We start from the raw sequence: 21,448 nt of genomic DNA on the forward strand, positions 1-21,448 counted from the left end.
CCAAAGGATTACCCACAACTGCCCACCTCCCTGTCTGAAATCATACAGGAGCATTATCCGCGGGCTTTCTTTCAACATGCCCGTGTGGATTCTGACAATAATTGATGGAACCGCTTTACACCCCACAACCACCACCACCAGCACCCCCCACCCCCCCTCGCCCTACCGCTCCATTCCACCACCATTGTTCTCACATGTTTCATTAGCGAGATAAGAGAAGATCAGGTTATGCTATAGGATACAATGTTTGCATGTTTACGTGATTCGAAACAAGCCCATGCCTTGGACCTTTACAACAAAAACTGGGGCTTAATCATGTCATTACCCAGTAAGCCTTGCAGCAGGTATCCCATGAGACCCGTGGGCATTGGCTGCCATTTGAACACGCTTAGCACTTGCCGCTTTGTACCACTGAGTCCAGATCAGTGATTACTGAGCTGAGCACAGACTAATTGCAGGTAGCCAAGCTGTTTAGGGAATTCCAAGGTCAAAGGTATAGCTATGCCTCAGAAAATAAAATGGCTGTATAGCCACCCTTCCAGCATTCAACCAACAGGCCTCATTATCCAAGACACGTCTGTCAGTCCAAAAAAAAAAAAACTCATGCATCTCACCCCAGCCAATCACATTTTAAAATGGATATGTCATGCCATTTTTTCCCCTACAGTGGATGGAAATTATTGTTAGGGGGAATATGAACTCCAGTGAAGTATTTAAAAAGGACTGTCTATCGAATTCTGACAGGGTCCCCCTGTAAACAAAACACTTCCAGTGCTTACAACCCCAGTGATCTTATGCAGTATGTGGTACTCTGATATAAATTGAAATTGGACTTGAACACACCTTGCACCAAATACCTTTGCTGAATCTTAAGTATCTTGTGCAAACTGTGTGTTTGTTGAGAGCAGGATGAGTGCCTCATTATCTCAACACCAGTGGTACACACTGGGTATAGCATAATCAAAGCCTGGGGGTACGTATTAATTATCCTTTTGAATAGTGATGAAATTTTAAAAAGCACTCCTTAAGGCGCACATCATCGGCAGATGAAACAAAGCTCCGCTCAGCTTGCGCACCGCGCCGCACATGTGTTTTTACATCTGTTCAGGATATTTCAATTTGATGCTCAACAAGCCGGTTCCGAGATTAAAGGATAATACGTGTCATCCACACAAACGTTATCGCTGGCGCGAATGATGTCCCGGCGTCTCTCCTGAAAAAAAAAGAAAACCGTCGCCGTCACTGCCACCGACGCCGGATTCGCGCGCATCACTTCCAGGCGTCTGCAGTCGGGGGCTGAGACTCGGGCTTCTCACATGTTCGAGTTGTCGAGGAAGACTTCTCTTGTAGAGATTTGCTTTTTAGAAATATTTATGAGCTGGTTTTCTTTTTAAGAAAGCGTTGTCTTTAATGAACATGTTTAAAAATTGTTTCAGCATCTATAATTTATGAGGCAAGACTTCGACTGTGAAACAGGGCTAGTTTGTAAATGTGAATACTTAATAATAATGAAAAACTGCATCCAGCCATGCTGGCGCACTGGTATAATGTGACACTTCTGGAGCAAACTGACATGCTGTGTAGAGGAACGGCAAGCGTGCGCACGAGCGCATGTGTGGTGTTACCAGGGCAGCAGGAGTGGCCCTGTCAATCAAAGGAAATGCACTCTGCTTTGCATGTGATTTCAAATCATGTCAGTTTGGCCATAAACTCAAGTCCTGCCCGTCTGTAGCCATCACCCACAGATTATCTATTCAGCAGTCATTTATCTAAAACAACCATCAGGCCACAACCATGTTCACAGACTGATATGTATAAATTATATATCATTTTTTTGCATACATTTTAAAATAATTGGTGGCACATGCAATTAATTGAACTGAATTTCTCTGAATTCTGTCTGACTCAGTACACAAAATCCAAACTAGTCTTTTTTTATATAAGCATTTGTTAAAAAAAAAAAAAAAATTAATGTTATTGAACAATGAGAGCCAAACTGGGAGTTATGTACAAATATGTTATTGGAATCTCATTTTCAGACAACTATATATTTAAAAGGTAAAGAGGATTATTGCACATACATGAAAATTAAAGAAAGATGTCATATGAAATTGTTTATATTCACCAGTGCACTGCTGACAGTACAGTCAACTTCACTTGTGCAGAATCACGCTGATCTATGAATATTATTGGAGATGTCCCCAACCTTGACCGGAAGTATGCAGCAGGTCATCTCCGTTTGTTAACTACAATATATAATAACTGGAATTTCACAATGATGCTGGGGTTACTTTGACTGCCCCAGTAAAAAAAAAAGGATTAAAAAAAAGAATCCTAATCCATTTTTAGATGTAAGATTGAAGTCTAACATGATCTTCAGCCCATTAATTCATCTGATGACAGCATTTCTCTACCTTTTCTGTTTCATGTAATGTGTTCTGCTGATGTCTCGTTCTGTGACCACAGAGGAACAGCTACAGAAAAGGATGTATCTTACTGTTAAAAATGATACCTCTGCCATACAGGTGAGGTCAAAATTACTCTTAAAAATGATATCTCTGCCATACAGGTGAGGTCAAATGCAATAACCACTAATGAATAACAGACAGTCCCAGGAAAAATACAGATATAGAAGGCCTCTAACCTTATAATTCTCAAATAGAACTTTATTCGGTGCGCATCGACAAGGACATTAACACAGAATAAAACAGCTGTCAGACGATCACCTTCTCTGAGCACCTTTCACGAGTTCTACGCAGCGTGTACACATCGAGAATTTGCAAGCGATTCTTCCATTTGTCAAGATGTTGGCAAACCTGTCACCCTCTTACGATGAAGAGCAAGTTATTTATTTATTTGAGTTCAACATAATTATAGGCATTACTGGTGTACTCTGCTGTGACATGCTTATTTTTTTTAATAATCAATGCCAAAGTGCTTGGAGTTAAGACATGTAGAAAAAGAGAAAGTTTTCTCTTTTTAATCTTTTAATAACATTAAACAGCGCGGTTTTCTAGAAATGCCAGGCTGGAGATGAGAAAGAAATATTCACCTCAAACAGCAAGGAATACATTTTCCGGGTAAGCTTTTGTCAGCACTTGTTTAAATTTCCATGAATTCTGGTCCTCAGGAATTTCAGCGCGACAGCATCTGTTCAAGGGAGGAAGTGTGTGCCCAACTGAGCACCAGGGTCTTATTGAGGGAATTTGTTTCCATTCCTGGCTATTTGACAAAGTGACTAAATAAATGTTTTTCACTCTCCCGAACGCCAAAGCAAAAGCTTTAGAGAAATTGTACCATTGCAGTTGCATTCTTTCTTAACCTTTAAATAATTGAACAGCCAGAACGGTCTCTGTAGGGTTTATATTGAGTTTTTCAGCGCCTTCCTACATGCACTATTCCCATTGCACCTTTCCTACACACCAATGAGAAAACAAGTTGACAAAGCATATGGACCTAATAGCTTTGAGATACAGACAAAAAAAAAAAAAAAAAAAAAAAAAAAAACAATAAAACAATACCGTGTCGCGCACATACTGTGGTCAACTTCCTTCCTCCGGCAGGTTTGCCATAAGTCACATTTGTCAACTCCTATACAGAGCCCGAGGGCCAAGAAAACAGACAGGGCAGCTGTGCAGTATTTAAAGCAAAGCAGATTGGAATAAATACTAAAAATAAGGTGTTTCTCCATCCCCCCACCGAAGTGTCTGCTTCTGGGACAGTTTATGTGCGACAGAAAAGGACTCTTTGACACTGTCGGCTTCTGTCACGTCGCTGCGAGAAATGAGCCGCAGACGCCGCTGCTCCGGTTGTGCGTTCTGAGCGCTGCCACGAAGCGCACGGCGCGGAGATAAACTCGTTTCTTTGTGCTCAGACGTCTCCGGGCCTTTATGATAATGGAAGCCTGCGCCAGGTCTTTTCCCCGCAACGAGAGTTTGATAAATAAAACATCCCTCCCCCCCCCCCCCGCTCCAAACCCGCAGAGGTTAATCTGGGGATGTGTGAGAGCTGGCGGACCAAGCCCCTTCCTCAGCACTAAGAGCGAAAATGAGCTGTGATACGTGTACAAAACTAAATGCTTAAGAGGACAATTCACCTGAGACCGAGACTCATTCCTGTTTGCTCTGCAAAAAAAAAAAAAAAAAAGAAGCACAGTGCATAATTAAAAGAGTAAAGAGTAAAGATGTGTAATTGTTGGATTGTTCATTATCGTTAAGGAGCTTTAAAAGAAACATGACTGTAAGCCATATTTAGTGTAGTTCATTTATTAATTAAGCAAGCTGTTTGTTGTTGCTGGTATGAGAGCTAACTGAGGTGCAGTATTTCTCAATGAGAAAGGAAGTGGGGGAGAGAAAGAACGTGGGAAAGAAGGGGCTTCTTTCCCCTTTGAAATAGAAATAAGGGGATGGGGCTTTCACACAGTTGGAGCAACAGGTTCAGCACGAGTAGTGTGGACAGAGTAGACATAATGGTTCAAATGTATGTATGGATCACACATTTACCCATACGCCACACTATAACTTACCAATGGCATTGCACATACATATGTTGATAATACTGTTTTTGGAATGTTCCTACATAAGGTTATTATAACTCGTTCTTAAGCATGGCATGGCTCCTTCATAAGCACTACATTATAATACATAAATTATTTCAGAAGCCACAACTAGCAAGTCACATTACAGTGGCATACCAAGTGACACACACCATATGCCTTTTTCAGTTTTTTAAATTATTTTATTTTATTTATTTATTTTTTAAGCCAGGAAAGTTTATTTGTATATCACATTTCATATGAAGTGTAATTCAAAGTGCTTTACATCAGACAGAATAAGGGAAGATAAAATAGCATAAAAACAGAATAAAATGCCATAATAAAAAGAAAAAAAACAAATAAAAAGTTGAAATAAAATAGTAGAAAAGAGAAAAGGGTGCAAAAATAAAGCTTACTGTGCAGATTTCCCAAAATTTTTGAAAAGCAATGGCAGACATATGTTTTTAGCTTTGATTTAAAAGTGGCACCTATTGGGGCAACAAGCTATGTATGTCTATGCCATGCTTGTGAAGCTGCTATGTCATGTTTACAAAAGAGTAATATAGCTTTTATGAAGGTGAGATAAGATAAGATATACTTTGAACGCCGTGGGGTGATTTGTCCTCTGCATTTGACCCATCCTAGTTTACTTAGGAGCAGTGGGCAGCCACAGTGCAGCGCCCGGGGACCAACTCCAGTTCTGAGGCAAGTGCCTTGGTCAAGGGCACCTGCAGGAGTGCACCTAACATGCATGTCTTTGAGTGTGGGAGGAAACCGGAGTACCCGGAGTAAACCCACGCGAGCACGGGGAGAACATGCAAACTCTGCACAGAAAGGCCCCAAGCCAAGGTTCGAACCCACGACCTTCTTGCTGTGAAGCGACAGTGCTAACCACTATGCCACCATGCCCGAGAAGAAAGTCAAGATATCATTTCCGGAGGCACAGATAGGGCCCATATCTCTTTTATTCTCTGAACAACAATGATAAATCACTGAAAACAGCCCTTTGAAGAATTTGTTAGAGCAGCAGTAACAAATACAAAGAATATTGGTATATTAGTATAAGAATATTGGTATACATTATGTAGTTTCCCTACCACCCACTGAAAATCTCCCTAGTTTAAAAAAAATAAAAATAAAAAATCCCCTCAGTTTGCACTTTATTTAAGCTCAGGTGTTCGATAGCGCACATGCTAACATCAAGCTGAACCACTTCCTGCTGCAGGCTGTGGGTTTGTGCTTCAAAGGAGGGTCACTCCTTGGAGCAATTGGAAGAAGAAAAAAAAGATGAAACATTGATTAAGAAAGGGGAAAAAAACTGACGGCGTTTTTATTTTCAGCAGTAAAGTAGTCATGAAAGGTTCAAAGACCAAAATGGACAAGGTAAGCAAACAAGGATGGCAAAACCAAAACTACAATTCTGTCCCAAAAATATAACTGCACTTATCCACCACATAAAGCAACATGCACATATTTTGGACTATTTATGTATTTAGTAAAACAAGAAGTTGCACATTCTATTTGTGATAGTAACCTATGTTTTCGTATACTTGTTTAATTAACTGTAAGTATAAAAATGTGGATAGCCTTATGTTTTTAGGTTAGCTTGACAAAATTCCTGCAGAAAGAGAGCTAGTGTACACACACACACACACACAATTGCAAAGCAGCACAGTGCTTAATACAATTACAATTCAATACAATTCTTAACCGTTCTCTGTTGCCCAGAGACCCTGCAATAAATCACAGCACCTTTGAACAGACGGAAATGATTAGTCTGAATGAACAACTTGCTAATGACATGGACACATCTGCGTGTATCTGGCTAGAAAGACATAGTTTAAAGCAGAGGTTCACTTTATCAATCTGGAGTACAGCACTGCTTCATCAAAAGCATTTTAAACAAGACTTAGCATTGATGTCTGCATATATATATATATATATATATATATATATATATATACACACACACACACACACACACGCACGTGCATGCACACACATGGTTTTTTGCAAATTCTCATATTTTCTCTTTTGTTTCCATTCGTCCATCATGAGAGTGTGTACAATCAACAGTCATATCCTTCAATTTATCACTGAAGTCCAGAGGAAGGATTTGTCAGGCCAAAATTTCACTTCCATAATGCATATGCGCATTAATCTTTTAAATCAGCCTTCAAATTAACCTACATCTTCCTTTGAAAAAAAAATCTATGATGCTGATTGGAGAATATTTAGAGCTGGATTTTATAGGGTTTGAGGCCAAAATAAAGATCAGGATAACCACAGTGCCCTCTTATGTTCAATATTCATATTGCACTTTATGCCGCAATTGTGCCAGGGAATATCAACACTCAAAATAAAACAGATGTCGAGTGACAAGAGAGTGAAAAAAACACCTGTCACTGTTTAGCCAAATGAATGCCTTGCTCACATTATACGAATGAAAATCCGCAGTTGCTTCTCATGAACATGTTATGAGCTCAGAAAAGAATTTAAAAACAGATCCATCAGAATTATGAAAATTCTCTTTTTAACCAAAATACTAAATTAATGGTAACACTTCAACGTTAGCTTCACCCTGCTAACATTAACAAATAAGATGAGAATTCATTACAAGCTAGTGGCCCTGCTGATTATAACTGAACCATTTCCACTAGTTAATGAATAATGTTCATTTTGTTTACAAATAAAAACTTTAATGGTTGACTTTGGCCCTGTAATGCTGTGGAAGTCAGAGTTCCACGGCCTGCCTTGCAGGTATCAGAGTGTCGAGTGTCACTGTTTTTAAATTGCAACCGGAAAAGGTCTGCAACTAAGCCAGACCTGTATTTTCCTTTTCTGCTTGTTCATTAGAATTTCTGTTGTACGTGACGTCAGGTTGTTGTGTGTATTCTGCGTCCCATCTGTTTTTGATGGTGATTGAGGACATGTGCCCTCTCGGGGATAAATAAAGTTTATTGAATTGAATTGAACTGAATTGAACTGAACTGCAGTGTCTCTCCTCTCACCTGCTCACCAGTAGACGTAGCCGTTGCGGCCCAGGGCCTGCGCGGGAGAGTTTGAGGGGCAGGTGGGTTTCCCTGCCGTTGTGTCCCGGGTCAGTGCGGTCGGTTCAGTGTGGCCAGCCTCAGCGGGCAGCTCGCTCTGTTCCTCCCCTTCCTCCTCTCCCTCTTCCTCCTCCTTCTCTGGATGGACGATCTCAATCTTCAGGGTCACACATTCGACGGAGCGGTCTTTAAATGTTTTCTCCAGCTACAACAGAGGTACTTTTTCTGTGAATTTTGTACATTTATCGGAACAATTCAAAATAATTCAGACACAATGGTACTAATCAAAACTAAAATACTATGGAATGCAGCTGCATTTGTACGGTGTAATGAGAATCCAACTTAATTTAAATAAATACTTTAAACACACGCACAGTCAGGAGTAACCTTGTTCAAAGTGTCATATTCAAGAAAAATCTCTCAACACACGATTGGGGTTTCAGGACATGCTGCTGCTGTGTTCTACGGTATGTGCCGAAGTTTAAAAGTACAATTAAAAAATAAACGTGCAGTTAAGTTAAAAAAAAAAATGTTTACATATACTTATGCTGGGAGGGGGAAATCCACAGGCCATCATGGATTTATTTAATAGAAAACAAAATATAAATTCTGGCCCATAAAGCAAACATAAATACTATCTAATGGCAAGACTGGACTAATAGTCTTCTATTGAGAGTATGAGCATATTGAGAGTTTGAGAGTGGCGCATGTGTGTATGTGTGTGTGTTAGTTCTGATTAATTAATTGCACTTTACCTGAGACTGATCAATTTTCAGGAGGTCTTCATACATGTGCTTTGGATCAGGGACCTTTGGCAGGAGGAGTCTCCTTATTCTGTAGTGGGATTAGACCCAGTGTCACATTTCACCATCTCACCATCCTCTACACACAAATGCCAGCAATGGAAATGTATTAAATTCTGAACAACAAACCTCACTACCATCACTTGTTACAGCCAGATTGTAATAACCTTTGCTGTTTTAAACCAATTGGCATCAATGACTAATTCCTAACATAAAATTCATATGCATATCACTCATGTGGCTTTTTATCCTGTGCAATCAAAATCACTGTTTTAACAGTTATGCATAAAGAACCAAAAAAGGTTATTTGATGAAGTTTTTGTTGTTGAATGAAGTTAATTTTTATTCTGAAAGCAATGTGTCTGCCCTTTTTTCGTCTGAAAGTTCTTATTTTGCCCACTACAGGGGGAATTTTTTTAAAACCAATCAGCAGTGGGACCGTTTAATGAGCCACCAATCAGAAATTATCTTTAGTTGAATACCCATCAGACCTCCTGTTCACATGGTGAAGAAAGGACATACTTTACATCAAAAGGACATATTTTCCACTGTAATGATAGACATGTCTATGAACTAATATTCAGCTATAGCTGTTTCGTAGACACGTACTGTTTTTGTGTCACAAGAAAAACCAGGAAGAATATCACAGGAATAACAATGATTACTATATGCGGGTTGGTGCTAGCCTCAAAGCAGCTGCCTGTTGGAAAAAAAAGACAAAAATAATTTCTTTAAAAATGTTGTATACCTGTGTGTGATTTTACACCAGAGTACAATAGAACAATATTATTAGAGTAAACACTGTAAATGAAATTGGGCATTAGTGCATAATACGTATATAAGGACTTGTTTTCAAACCAACATACTTAGGTATTTATATCATGGTTGAATAATCACCACCAATTTCCAACTTACTCCTGAACTTTACTATCCTGAACTGCAAATGAACAGATAAAAACTTAATTATAATTGTATATTAGAATTTTGTGTCGATTGCCTGTCTTATTGATTTCTTGCTTACTCTGTCACGTGTGTGTGACTTAAAGTGAATGTTTTTTACTTTTCAGTCGGCCTGTGAATATTCCTGTTGTGAAGGGTGTCATGTGACTGGATGGAGATGTCTAGATGAGGGCAAAAGCAGAAATGGGGGGTACAGCACCCAAAATGTCTCCCTTCCCCCAGTGCGACTCGGCCGTCCATGCGCTCCAATTACGGAAGAGACACGCGTACTTCATCCGGACTCTGAATGTGTAATTTCTCCCGCTGCCTTTCGCAAAAGGCTGGAGTGTGAAATTGAACGAAAGCAGAACAAAATCCTGAGACACAAGAAAGAGACGCACGTGAATATTGGGGCAGAGATACGGGGGTGCAATGTGCAACCTAAAAAAAAGATAAAATGAAGAACAAACCATTCCCTTTATGGCACTATAAACTGTACCAATCTCTACTGCTTCTGGTGTTTTCTTACCATGCGAAATGTGTTTTTGTGAGTTGCTTCAGCTAAAAGTGTCTGCCAAATCATTAAATTCTAAGCTGGAAATGGAACTGGGGTAAGCTACTGTATGCACACTGGAAATACACAATGTACATCTGTACACTCCCACCAGTCAACCTCATTTGGATTAACAATATGATACTGGAGAGGGCTGGCAACCGAGAGGACTGAATAGCTTAGCGTTTGCTGCTATGACGCTAATATTGACTGTCCTAAATGACCAAAAAAGTCATGCTAAGAATCAAACTTGTGAAAGGGAATAAAATACCTACCAGCCAGTCTAGATCACATTGACTCTTATATTGCAGGTTACTTTCATAACACTGGTCATTAATGTTCCTGTTGGGATTCTTCCATGTCACGTTGATGAGGTCCGATTCTTCTCTTATCCTCAGGCGAATATTAGCAGGATTTATTTCTGCAAGAGCAGATTGACACACTATGGTTCACTGCTGTAAAAGATTATAGTGCATTAATCAAAATTTCTACATATGCACAGCAGAGGTATTGACACGCATCAAGGTTCTGGTTACATAGAGGTAGTGTTGTTGTAATAAACAGAGCTTATTGTAGTATCTCAATGTTTTCGCCTCACTTTCACAGAGAGAAAATAAGACCAGTCTCTTGTTTTAACCATGGTGAGTTTTCCAGAATTTGCATTAAAATATCCATTGTTCTTCCGAAATGCTTTAAAAGTGTTTCAGACAATTGTGACAGTTCTGGAGAAGATAAATAAGTGCAGCACCCAGGGACCAGCTCCAATTCTGTGGCCTGTGTCTCAAGCAAGGGCAATGGCAGGATTATTCCAACCCTGACAAACCTCACATTTCTTTCTGAGTAAGGCTGTGTATGCTTGCAGGGCAAAGCATAATTCACTATGACTTCACCCAGAGAGGGGTGGTTTGGGCATGTCTCTGTCCCATCACATAGAACTCCTCCTCACATACTGACCTCCAATGTGCTCCAATAACTACCCTCCCACTTTAATGGAGAACAGTGTGGTGATGGGAAGTGCATGTCAATGGGGGGGGGGGGTTAAAAAAAAAAAAAAAAAAGAGAGACATGTAGGTAGTGGTACTTCTGAAGCAGACACTCACAAAGCAGACAATTTCCAAAGGAAGCTCCTGAAATAGAAACACATAAAAAATTTTCTTCGTAAAAATCTATTCTCAAAGTGAGAGGTGCCGTGTTTCCGCGACCAGCATGCAAGTAGTGTGAGACGTTATCACACATGCTGATCAGCTGCTCTAAGCTATTCTTTCCCTTTCTCTACCTGCTTGGACCACAGACCTGAAAGTCCCGAAATACAAGCTGTGACGATCAAAAGATCTGCGCATCTGATTCTGGGGGAGGAAGTGACATTTTCAGCAGACACACGTACAGATAAAAATCAATCCATGAAGATTGCAGGATTGGCAAAGTTACTTTTGCAATTATTATCAGCGAAAACACATTTTTGCTGACCTTTTGAGTTACATAATGTCAAGCGTTCAAATAGCTTCAACAATCTGGCCGAGCACCAGAAAAAAAACCAAAAAAGCACCTCTGTCCCTGAAAAGCATATAAAGACGGTGGTGCAAATAGCATACTCTCCGGCGACAGTAATCAACACTGTTTTACTAAAATGCAAATCAAACCCACGTGCTGACTAATAACTCCTTAAGACAGAACAACTTGAGCTTCAGTGGTGCCAAATGACATCCCCTACTGACTAATTATTCATTACTTCCGATTAAAGTAGCAGACGTTTGTCTCTGATGTGGTATCAGCTGCAGACATAGAGCAGTTCCCCCTTTGCTGTGGTTTCGGTCTCTGTGTCATTGAGCTACCTTAGAAAGCATTGCCTCGGCCACACAGGGTTAACTCAGTACTTTACACACAGCGTGAAAGGCCTACACATTTACACATGGTAAGGGTCCCACAAGATCATACAATGCAAGCCAGGCTTCTTTTGGAACTGAGATGATCAATCCCGGGGCATGATACCTACTTGAATAAAGCATGCTGTCACAATGAATGAATAAGCAGGCATACAAATTGAAAATACTGACTGTACCAAGCCATGTCACACCAGCATATAATATTAGACCTTATTCCATTATTACATATTTAAGTATTGTTTAAGGTCATGACTCACAGGGTGGAAAAGTTAAAGGACAAGTACACTCAAAAACATTATTTTTAAAAATAAATTTATGTATATACAAGTTTTTACTATCTGCAGATGTGAGTGCAAACACTAAAAGAAAATGTATGTAACATGTATGTAAATCTATGTAACACCCTGCTTGGCTAACAGCTCAAATTATTGTGACAAATTACAGATGTCATAAGCAGTGACAAAGCCATTTCGCTCTGCTTATGGTATACAATTTCAAAATCATCCATACACTCGTGGGGACTAGTCTTCTGTCAACAGGGTACAACCATATGATTTTAAATATTTTTTTATTTTTTATTTTTAGATGTTTGTACCCAGTTTTCCTCCCCAATTTGGAAGGCCCAATCATATGTACTGTCACGTGTACATACCAGTGCTCATTGCAGCACTCACCACCCCCATAGATTTGTGGGAGCACAGACATGAGCAGGTTTGCGCTTGGATTTCATTGTTATTTGTAGTTTTTTTTTTAAACAGCTCCATTTACTTTGAGCCAGCCATTTTGTTAATGACACAACTGTAGATGGAGCATTACACGCAGCACAGATTTTTATCATGATATTGTGCAGTTATGAGCAGGCCTCAAAACACCACGCAGATAATCAGTTACATCCGTTTGTCCCATCATAGCAGCTGCCATTGTGCTGGAAACTATCACCATTCAACACATCAGAAAACAGAATACCACCACATACCTGAAATATGCATTCGTTTGGCCAAATAGATTTTGCAAAGAGAAAGGTCACTTATTCAACAGTTTCAGGCCACATCTGTTCCTGTTTCTTTCTTTCTGTTGTTTTTTTTTTATTTTTATTTTTTTAAATCATTGTTGAAGTGTATTTGATTGAATCAAAATAAACAGTCTGGTTTGAAATCATATGTCCTTAAACTGGCTGAATGCTTCAGATTATAATGGACTGCCTATGCTATGTCTATGACGGTCAAGTGTCTAATGGGCTCGCCAAATTGGACTAGTTGTGTGTACATTTTAGCATTGCTGATGACTACCACAGTAGATGTACCTGACATTATTATTATTAAACATTGAAAAAGTTCCACTGTTCTGGTCAGTAGCATGATAGTCACGTCCATATTCTCTCCAAGCATCCGAGGGTGAATTTGACAAGACCGCAAACATTTTCATCTTAGAACTTACTCAGAAAATGTCTATTCCACATTAGCATCAGGTCAAGTTCTAATTACACTGACCATATATGAATAATGGAATATATATATAAATGACAGAACCTCTTGGAACCAACATGGACTTCAGGCTTTTTTTTGCACTGATGAGTTTCCCTTACCTTTGTACACTACTGCCCTCGCCCCGTCCATCCGCAGTGAAGCCAGGGCGAGCACCATGAGCAGCAGAGAACAACGAGCCATTAGCAGTCACCACCCGACTTCACACACGTCTGTCTGAGCCCATCATCAGTGCGTTCAACACTATCATTGTAAAACTTTGGGCACGTGACGCAGCACAGAGCATTCCTATTTGTCATTTCCTGTCACCCGCAGTCCTGCCTCTGTCACCGTGGAACCTCCTGTTCACGAAGCTACTGTACGTTTGAGGTGGCTTCGCCTCTAAAACAGGTTTCATTTCCGGGGCCCCACGTCCACCATAATCGCCGCTCAGCTAAGGCGCCTTCTCGCCGTTCACTCGATGGCATCTCAGAAGCGATTTCATGTGCTTCAAGCTACATTTCAATCCGATTTAACTTTGGGATTGGGTTAGCTTATTACTTCAGCTTGTTTGCAAAACAATCACAAAGGCATGTTTTTAATTGCTCTCGCTAAGGACTACTCATGTGAAAAACATAATTAAGCATCTTCATAAGAAAAAAGGTTGATTTTAGGGTTTGGGATTTTATTGGGTTTGAATTGCCCTTGAAATAGATTGCAAAGAATTCAAAGATTCCCGCACGAAAGAAATATCTAAGCAGTCATTTTTTAAAGACCTACAGTAGGTGAAAAGTGCATTTGCAATCATATGTAGACGCATATACACCTACCTCTTTCACATCAACTATTGATTAATGTGCATAATTCCTCTGAAACTTACGGCATACATTAAATGCCAGTTGGAGGGAAATCCTCCAATTCGGCCACCTTCATAGGAAATATTAATATATTGTTTGGCAACGGCTGAGCGAGTAGGGCTAGCAAGCAAGCAGTCTTAACTAGTAGTAACTAGGTATTACATAGCTTCCTAATTTAGCCACCTGGAAGTGAAAAAAATATCAGAATACTTAACTTATCAAGTTATGAAGCAGAAATAATCCACCCTTGGAATCAGACAAGGGTAATGCATATGCGATAACCCTTTCTAACCATCATGAATGACAATTTTTATTTGCTCTGTGGATGCTTCCAATTAATATCTCCAGTTTTGTTTCAAAAATTAATTATATTTTTCCTAAATACAAAGGGCAGGTTTGGTTGCTAAGGAGTATGCCATCAAATTCATTTTTTCACAACCCTCTGCTTTCTCCTTGTCGAAATAGAGGGCAAATTGTCTACTCTGGACATAATTAAACCGCTGGGCATAAAAAAAAACCTTAAAACCTATATACAGTATTTTAAAATTTTAAAGTATTTTAATTCTCATACCTTCATAACTTTTATAACTACAGCTCAGTACTATTCACAATAAAAAAAAAAAAACAGGACTGTTAAAACAGTCAAGTTAAAACAAAAAAAACAAAAAACGTGCAGGTTGTGCAAGTAACATCACATTTTCTGAGAATGCCTACAGAAGTGTTTCAAGAGATAAGAGGCATTGTATTTTATCTATCATGTAATCCATCACTGAATTCTCTGAAACAAATCCTGTCTTGTGATAATACATGGAATCAGACTCGCCTAGAATTACTCTCTCAGCATTTCAAAATGATGATTGTTTTCCATTTAAAGATTCTAATCTTTAAACAACACTGAATGAAGCCTACAATCGAAGATCACAATATGAGAAGAAAAATACTGTACCATTACACAAAGCAACTATAATCCATTGCGCCAACACACTGATGTGTGAAAAAAAACATTCAAACAATCCTGTGACAGCATGATGAAATAATGTTAATGTGAGGAGCATTTTGTCAGCTGTTCCAAGGTATGTTACCTGATGAAACATAGCCAGACTGTCAACCTCTTTGCAAAGCCTCATTATCTAATAACCTTCAACGCTGAAACGTATCACAAACCTAATGTCAGAGTGTTTGCTTATTTGCTTGTAACAGAAGTGCAATATGGATCATTTGGAGTCTATCATAATGATAGTATTTACTTTTATTTGAGTACAAATAAAATATAGTAAGACAAATTAAAGCACCACAGAGTGGTAGCCACAGATCATTTGGAACCAAACTTGATGATTATGCAGTGCTGGTCTCTTAACACATACAGCATGAAAGAAAAAAAACAAATAAAAATTAAGGAAATAGAATGGTAGGAGGGTTAAACCAGGGAACAATGATGAATTGTGGATTTTAAAAAAAATGTTTATTCATTTAATTAAAAATTGTTGACAGCCCTGGTATATTGTAATCCGGTTCTGTTTCGCAGTACTGGTTTTCCACCTCTTTCCTTCTCTCCATTTTTTAAAGACCCTGTGCAATTAATCATAATTATTTTATATTACACAAAGAATCAGTCCCTGCGATGGATTGGCAACCTGTCCTGTCTCTTGCCCACTGCATACTGGGACCAATAAGCTGTTGAAAATGTGAAAGAGTGGGCAATTTCCAAACGCGACTGAGCAGGGATTCTTTAAGCCATCCACCTGGACGGAATAACCACAATTCCCATTAACACAATTAACCACAAGTCTCGTGAGAGACAAAAGGATAGGGGAAAAATAAACGAAAAAAACAATACTCCTAGGGGAAACTATCCAAAGAAAAAGCTTTAGTGACCAGAGTACAGGGTGAAGAATAAGACTTAAGGAGTATTGTGAAATAACCAAAACTCGGAAAAAATTGGTGAACGTTAAGAACTTTAAGTAAACCGCTCTCGCACAGCGGGCTGCCAAAAGAACCACTAGAGAGTTGTAGAAAAGAGAAACCTCTAAGTTCAGTTCCGCAGTAACTCTTCGAGTAAGACAAAGGACGCAGAAGAGGAACTGATCTAGTACTGAACAATACACTGTACCACTTACCAAACAGCCCAAGTTAACGGCTTTCGTGTAACGCAAGTGCCACTAAAGCAAAGCTATTACGTTTGCTAAGGGGTTTAAATAGACGCAACCAGGTGCAAATCGTAAAAAGAGATTTGCACGCGTATAATGCAATCAAGGAAATGAAGACAACTAAAAGGCCGTAATAACTGAAGAAAAGGCGCAGAAAAAACCCAGTGGCCGTAGTAAACGAAAGAATGACGCAGCTTGGAAAAGAAATGGTGTAAACACCCCAAAACCATGACAGAAAATGGATACTATTAAAATCAAATCAGTTTTATTCGATTGAGATACCAGGTGAGTTTTCATTTGTCCTAAAAGAAACAAAGATCTTACACTGCCCACTACAGGAAGATTTGATATTTGTCATTTGTAGCCCTTGCTTAATGCCCAAGCAACAAGACCATTTCAATTTTAACTGATTAGTGGTCTGACCATAGGCTGCCCATCAGAAGTAAATATCCATGTAGAATGAACTTGTGTCAGACATACAGTTCTCGTGGTGAGAAATTACATACTTTCTAGTGATACTGACAACAGGGTACAAATATGTTAAAAAATCTTTATAATGAGCTAATTCACAAATAAACAACAAATACATTCAAAAAGCCAGTGTTTAAACACAGCCAGTTTAAGGGGCATATGCAATGAAATGATTGAAATAAACAAATTCACATTGCAATCACATGAACAACAACAATAACAAAAACTATTTAATGGGGTACAATATGAATTTGCCAGTTTGTTCCTGCTTTATTTTTGCCATGAGACCGTGCAAAATCAATATCCATCCAGTATCTAACCTGTTTATACCTGGGCCATGTCTAAAACAGCTTGCCTACTATTGAGTATACAACTTCTATATTCAATAGTAGGCACGTAAGCCGCTTTCAACACGACCCTTGTCAGAGACGCAGGGGGTGCCTATCCCAGCATGCATAGGGCGAGACGCAGAAATACACTCCGGCCAGGTCACATATCACCAATCCATTGCAGGGCACACACACCATTTACTTCCACACTCATTCCTAGGCCTTAGAATCTTTATTTAGAATTTAGACTCTTCAATTTGCCCACCTGTATGTCTTTGTACTGTGTACCCAGAAGAAACCCACACAGACCAAAATTCAACACGGAAAAGCACTACTCCAGCTGTGATCCGAACCCCGCTTCCTATGAGGCAACAGTGCCACCCACTGCACCACCATGCCTTCTGCAAAATCAATATTTCATAAATATTTTGACCAATCAGAAAGCACCTGTGGTCTCTACTCATTTGCAGTTTACTCAAAAGCCCACAAGATGGTAGCAGAGTAACCCCACAAGGTTTCTGTGCTCAGTTTGCAACGCCACCCCTGACAAGAAGGCTCTGGAGTAACTGCCATATGAATCAATATGATAAATTTTGACCTGTTTTTACACACAACGAAAAACTCCACTAAATCACCCCAGTTTTGTACAGATCTGGATTCAATGAGAGACTCCGGGGTCAGGGAGGCCTTGACCAGTTGCAGAATGAAGGCAAACACTGAGAATGCAGAAAGTCTTTGAATGCTGTGCCAGTAAAAATCCATCTCCATTTTGGAATCAGGGCTGGCCCGTGGCATAAACACTCTATGCACTCGTTTAGGGCCACAACTGCTAGGGGGGCCACACAACCAGGAAGGGGGGGCACGCGATTCAATATTTATCTAAGGTAAAAAACGTTATTTTTGTATTTACGTTATTCATACCCTATCGCAGAAATAGGACTATAAATTGAAAATGGAACGGCAACAGAACATTTCATAACAATGTAATGTAGGAAGGATTTGATCAAGTAAACCCCCTACCCCCCACCCCCCGCTCGACAGAATCCAACAGCAGCAACCAACATCCAGCTGTATAAATGGATGCGAAAAGTCGCTCTGGATAAGAGTGTCTGCTAAATGCCTATAATGTGATATAAAATGAATCAAAGAACTGCAGGAGCAAAGAGGGCTCCAATAAAGTCAACAACATTACCATGGGAGCAGGAGATGTTGATCATTTATGAAACGTTCTTTTGGCTCGTGCAGTTGTGGCAGTAGAGATCACAGCCATTGGCAGGACGTGAGACAGGAAGCAAGAAGGCTTAGGGTGAGAGTCAGTATTTACGGGGTGAGGAAGCTGTAAGTCACATTATATTCAGGACAAATAGCAAAATATTTTTATTTATCAAATCACTGATATATATTCACTTTCCTATGTATTAAAAACCTAAATTGGGCAAGCTGTATTTTCTCTTGAGAGATTACACTAAATACATTAACAGGGTCCATCTATGTTGACTTCAAATCTACCTGTTATTGCTGCTGCATAAATTAGTTGAATTTACTGTATTGATGAAGGGAAAAATATTTCAGTGCATTAAAATTTGAAGGTGTAACAGGATAATGTAAAAAAGTTCAAGAGGGTTAAATACGAATATATAAGTCTGTGTATGTGTGTGTGTGTGTGTGTGCGCGCACGTGTGTTTGTGTGCACGTGTTTGTATAGCTGTTGTTATTTTGGCTCTGTACTCCAGCACATTGGAATTGAAAAGAAACGATGAATATGAGGTTAACGTGTCAACTGTCACCTTTAATATCCAGGTACTTACGCCCATATCGGGCGAACCTTGTAGGAAATGCAGCCCTTATAATTCATAATCCTCCATTTTAGGGGACCAAAAGTAATTGACCAATTGATTTCATGGCCAGCATCAATGTCAGTAAAGCAGGCCGTCTTTGGGTGGAAAATCAGAATAAATCAATTATACTGTACTTAAAACATTGGGGGTGTCAAAAGCAACTGTTTGGTGCATTTATAAGAAGCAAGAACTCACTGGAAGATCTCAACAATAGCAAATTACATGGGACACCATGGAAGACCACAGCAGTGGAGGACAATAGAATACTTTCAGTTATAAAAAAAACCCTTTTAAACTGCCAAACAGATCGAGAACATGCTCCAGGATGTAGTCGCAGATGTGTCAAAATCTAAAATAGACAACACGTCACTGTAAGATGCAAAAAAACACTTGTTCAAGAACAGAACAGCCATGTTAGAGTTTACAATAAAAATAAAAATAAATAAATTACATTAAACTATAGAGATCTGGAACAAACTCTTATTGACAGACAAGTACCAATCTGTATCAAAGCGATGGAAAGAGGAACATGTGTGGAGAAAAAAAAGGAACTGCTCATGATCCAACACATACCACCTCATATTTGAAAGATGCTGGAGGTAGTGTTATGGTTAGGGCTTGTATGGTTAGGGTAGTGTTATGGTTAGGGCTTGTATGGTTATGGTAGTGTTATGGTTAGGGCTTGTATGGTTAAGGTAGTGTTATGGTTAGGGCTTGTATGGTTATGGTAGTGTTATGGTTAGGGCTTGTATGGTTAGGGTAGTGTTATGGTTAGGCTGTAGTTAGGTAGTGTTATGGTTAGGGCTTGTATGGTTAGGGTAGTGTTATGGTTATGGCTTGTATAGTTAGGGTAGTGTTATGGTTAGGGCTTGTATGGTTAGGGTAGTGTTATGGTTAGGGCTTGTATGGTTAGGGTTGTGTTATGGTTAGGGCTTGTATGGTTAGGGTAGTGTTATGGTTATGGCTTGTATAGTTAGGGTAGTGTTATGGTTAGGGCTTGTATGGTTAGGGTAGTGTTATGGTTAGGGCTTGTATGGTTAGGTAGTGTTATGGTTAGGGCTTGTATGGTTAGGGTAGTGTTATGGTTAGGCTTGTATGGTTAGGTAGTGTTATGGTTAGGGCTTGTATGGTTAGGGTAGTGTTATGGTTAGGGCTTGTATGGTTAGGGTTGTGTTATGGTTAGGGCTTGTATGGTTAGGGTAGTGTTATGGTTAGGGCTTGTATGGTTATGGTAGTGTTATGGTTAGGGCTTGTATGGTTAAGGTAGTGTTATGGTTAGGGCTTGTATGGTTAGGGTAGTGTTATGGTTAGGGCTTGTATGGTTAGGGTAGTGTTATGGTTATGGCTTGTATAGTTAGGGTAGTGTTATGGTTAGGGCTTGTATGGTTAGGGTAGTGTTATGGTTAGGGCTTGTATGGTTAGGGTAGTGTTATGGTTAGGGCTTGTATGGTTAGGGTAGTGTTATGGTTAGGGCTTGTATGGTTAGGGTAGTGTTATGGTTAGGGCTTGTATGGTTAGGGTAGTGTTATGGTTAGGGCTTGTATGGTTAGGGTAGTGTTATGGTTAGGGCTTGTATGGTTAGGGTTGTGTTATGGTTAGGGCTTGTATGGTTAGGGTAGTGTTATGGTTAGGGCTTGTATGGTTAGGGTAGTGTTATGGTTAGGGCTTGTATGGTTAGGGTAGTGTTATGGTTAGGGCTTGTATGGTTAGGGTAGTGTTATGGTTAGAGCTTGTATGGTTAGGGTAGTGTTATGGTTAGGGCTTGTATGGTTAGGGTAGTGTTATGGTTAGTCGCTGGAGCCAACTCCCTTTATTGATGACGTGACAGCTGACAGCAGTGACAGAATTAATTTTGAAGTGTACAGAAACATCTCACCTGCTCAGCTCAGCTGCAACCAAAAGCCCCAAAACTCACTGGATGGCACATCACCATACAGCAGGACAATGACCCCCAAACACACAGCTAAAGCAACCAAGGAGTTTTTCAGGGTAAAACAGTGGAATGTTCTTCGCTTCGCTGAAGACAAGAAGTAAGGCCAAAAAAAAAAAGCCCCAAAATCAAACAGGAACTGAAGATGGCTATATACATATCACACACGTATGAGGATATAAGGGTCAGCAGACATGAGGAAATATGTATCTCACAGTTGATAAGGAAGTTAGTAAGCAAGTGAAGTTACCATTCACTGGGGTGTGAAACAACCATGCAAAGTTATTTAAATTAAAATTCTTCAGGCAGACCCAAGGAAGGGAGCGGTGCAGCGCTAACTATTGCATGGCTGGGAGTCTGCATAAAATTAAATGGTGCGAATAGTAAACAACTTAAATAGTACCATGCGTTTAATTTAATTTTGAACCTCACACATATTGACGTCATTGACGTCGGTCAAACTGTATGCAAATCTGCTCAGTGCAGCATGTTGACTCAACCATGCATTTAACACAATGGGGGATTTCTACAAAATGTAAACCCAGATGTTAAATACTTTGTGTGAGACAGAGAGGAAGACATACCCCCCATTTCTTGAACTGCATGAAAGATATTCTTCTAAAATAATGCCTTTGGAGTGCACTAGCTATT

At 39.6% G+C, this 21,448-nt stretch overlaps 1 protein-coding gene and 1 long non-coding RNA gene across 2 annotated transcripts; one reads left to right on the top strand and one right to left on the bottom strand.

The window, feature by feature from the left end:
- Positions 1-4,280: 4,280 nt before the first annotated feature.
- On the bottom strand, positions 4,281-14,056 carry crlf2 (cytokine receptor like factor 2). Its single transcript, XM_064311582.1, has 6 exons — positions 13,348-14,056; positions 10,155-10,300; positions 9,547-9,703; positions 8,997-9,087; positions 8,340-8,418; positions 4,281-7,789 (listed from the first exon to the last, which is right to left on the bottom strand). Exons 1-6 carry the CDS (start codon positions 13,427-13,429, stop codon positions 7,550-7,552), a joined length of 795 nt encoding a protein of 264 aa, XP_064167652.1. The 5' UTR covers positions 13,430-14,056; the 3' UTR covers positions 4,281-7,549.
- On the top strand, positions 7,662-9,834 carry LOC135241323 (uncharacterized). The gene is made up of 2 exons (XR_010325970.1): positions 7,662-7,800; positions 9,455-9,834. It is a non-coding gene; the product is annotated as an uncharacterized LOC135241323 (long non-coding RNA).
- Positions 14,057-21,448: the final 7,392 nt, after the last annotated feature.

The sequence above is a fragment of the Anguilla rostrata genome, chromosome 15, assembly GCF_018555375.3.
Source record: "Anguilla rostrata isolate EN2019 chromosome 15, ASM1855537v3, whole genome shotgun sequence".
In the NCBI taxonomy this organism is placed as follows: Eukaryota; Metazoa; Chordata; class Actinopteri; order Anguilliformes; family Anguillidae; genus Anguilla; species Anguilla rostrata.

Excerpts from the sequence above, each read along its gene's own strand:
- crlf2 (XM_064311582.1), bottom strand. The coding sequence starts at position 13,429 with ATGGCTCGTTGTTCTCTGCTGCTCATGGTGCTCGCCCTGGCTTCACTG. Across the intron at positions 10,301-13,347 it reads GAGGGCAGTAGTGTACAAAG|AAATAAATCCTGCTAATATT; the intron begins GTAAGGGAAACT and ends CTGCTCTTGCAG. Across the intron at positions 8,419-8,996 it reads TTTCTTGTGACACAAAAACA|AATAAGGAGACTCCTCCTGC; the intron begins GTACGTGTCTAC and ends ATCCCACTACAG.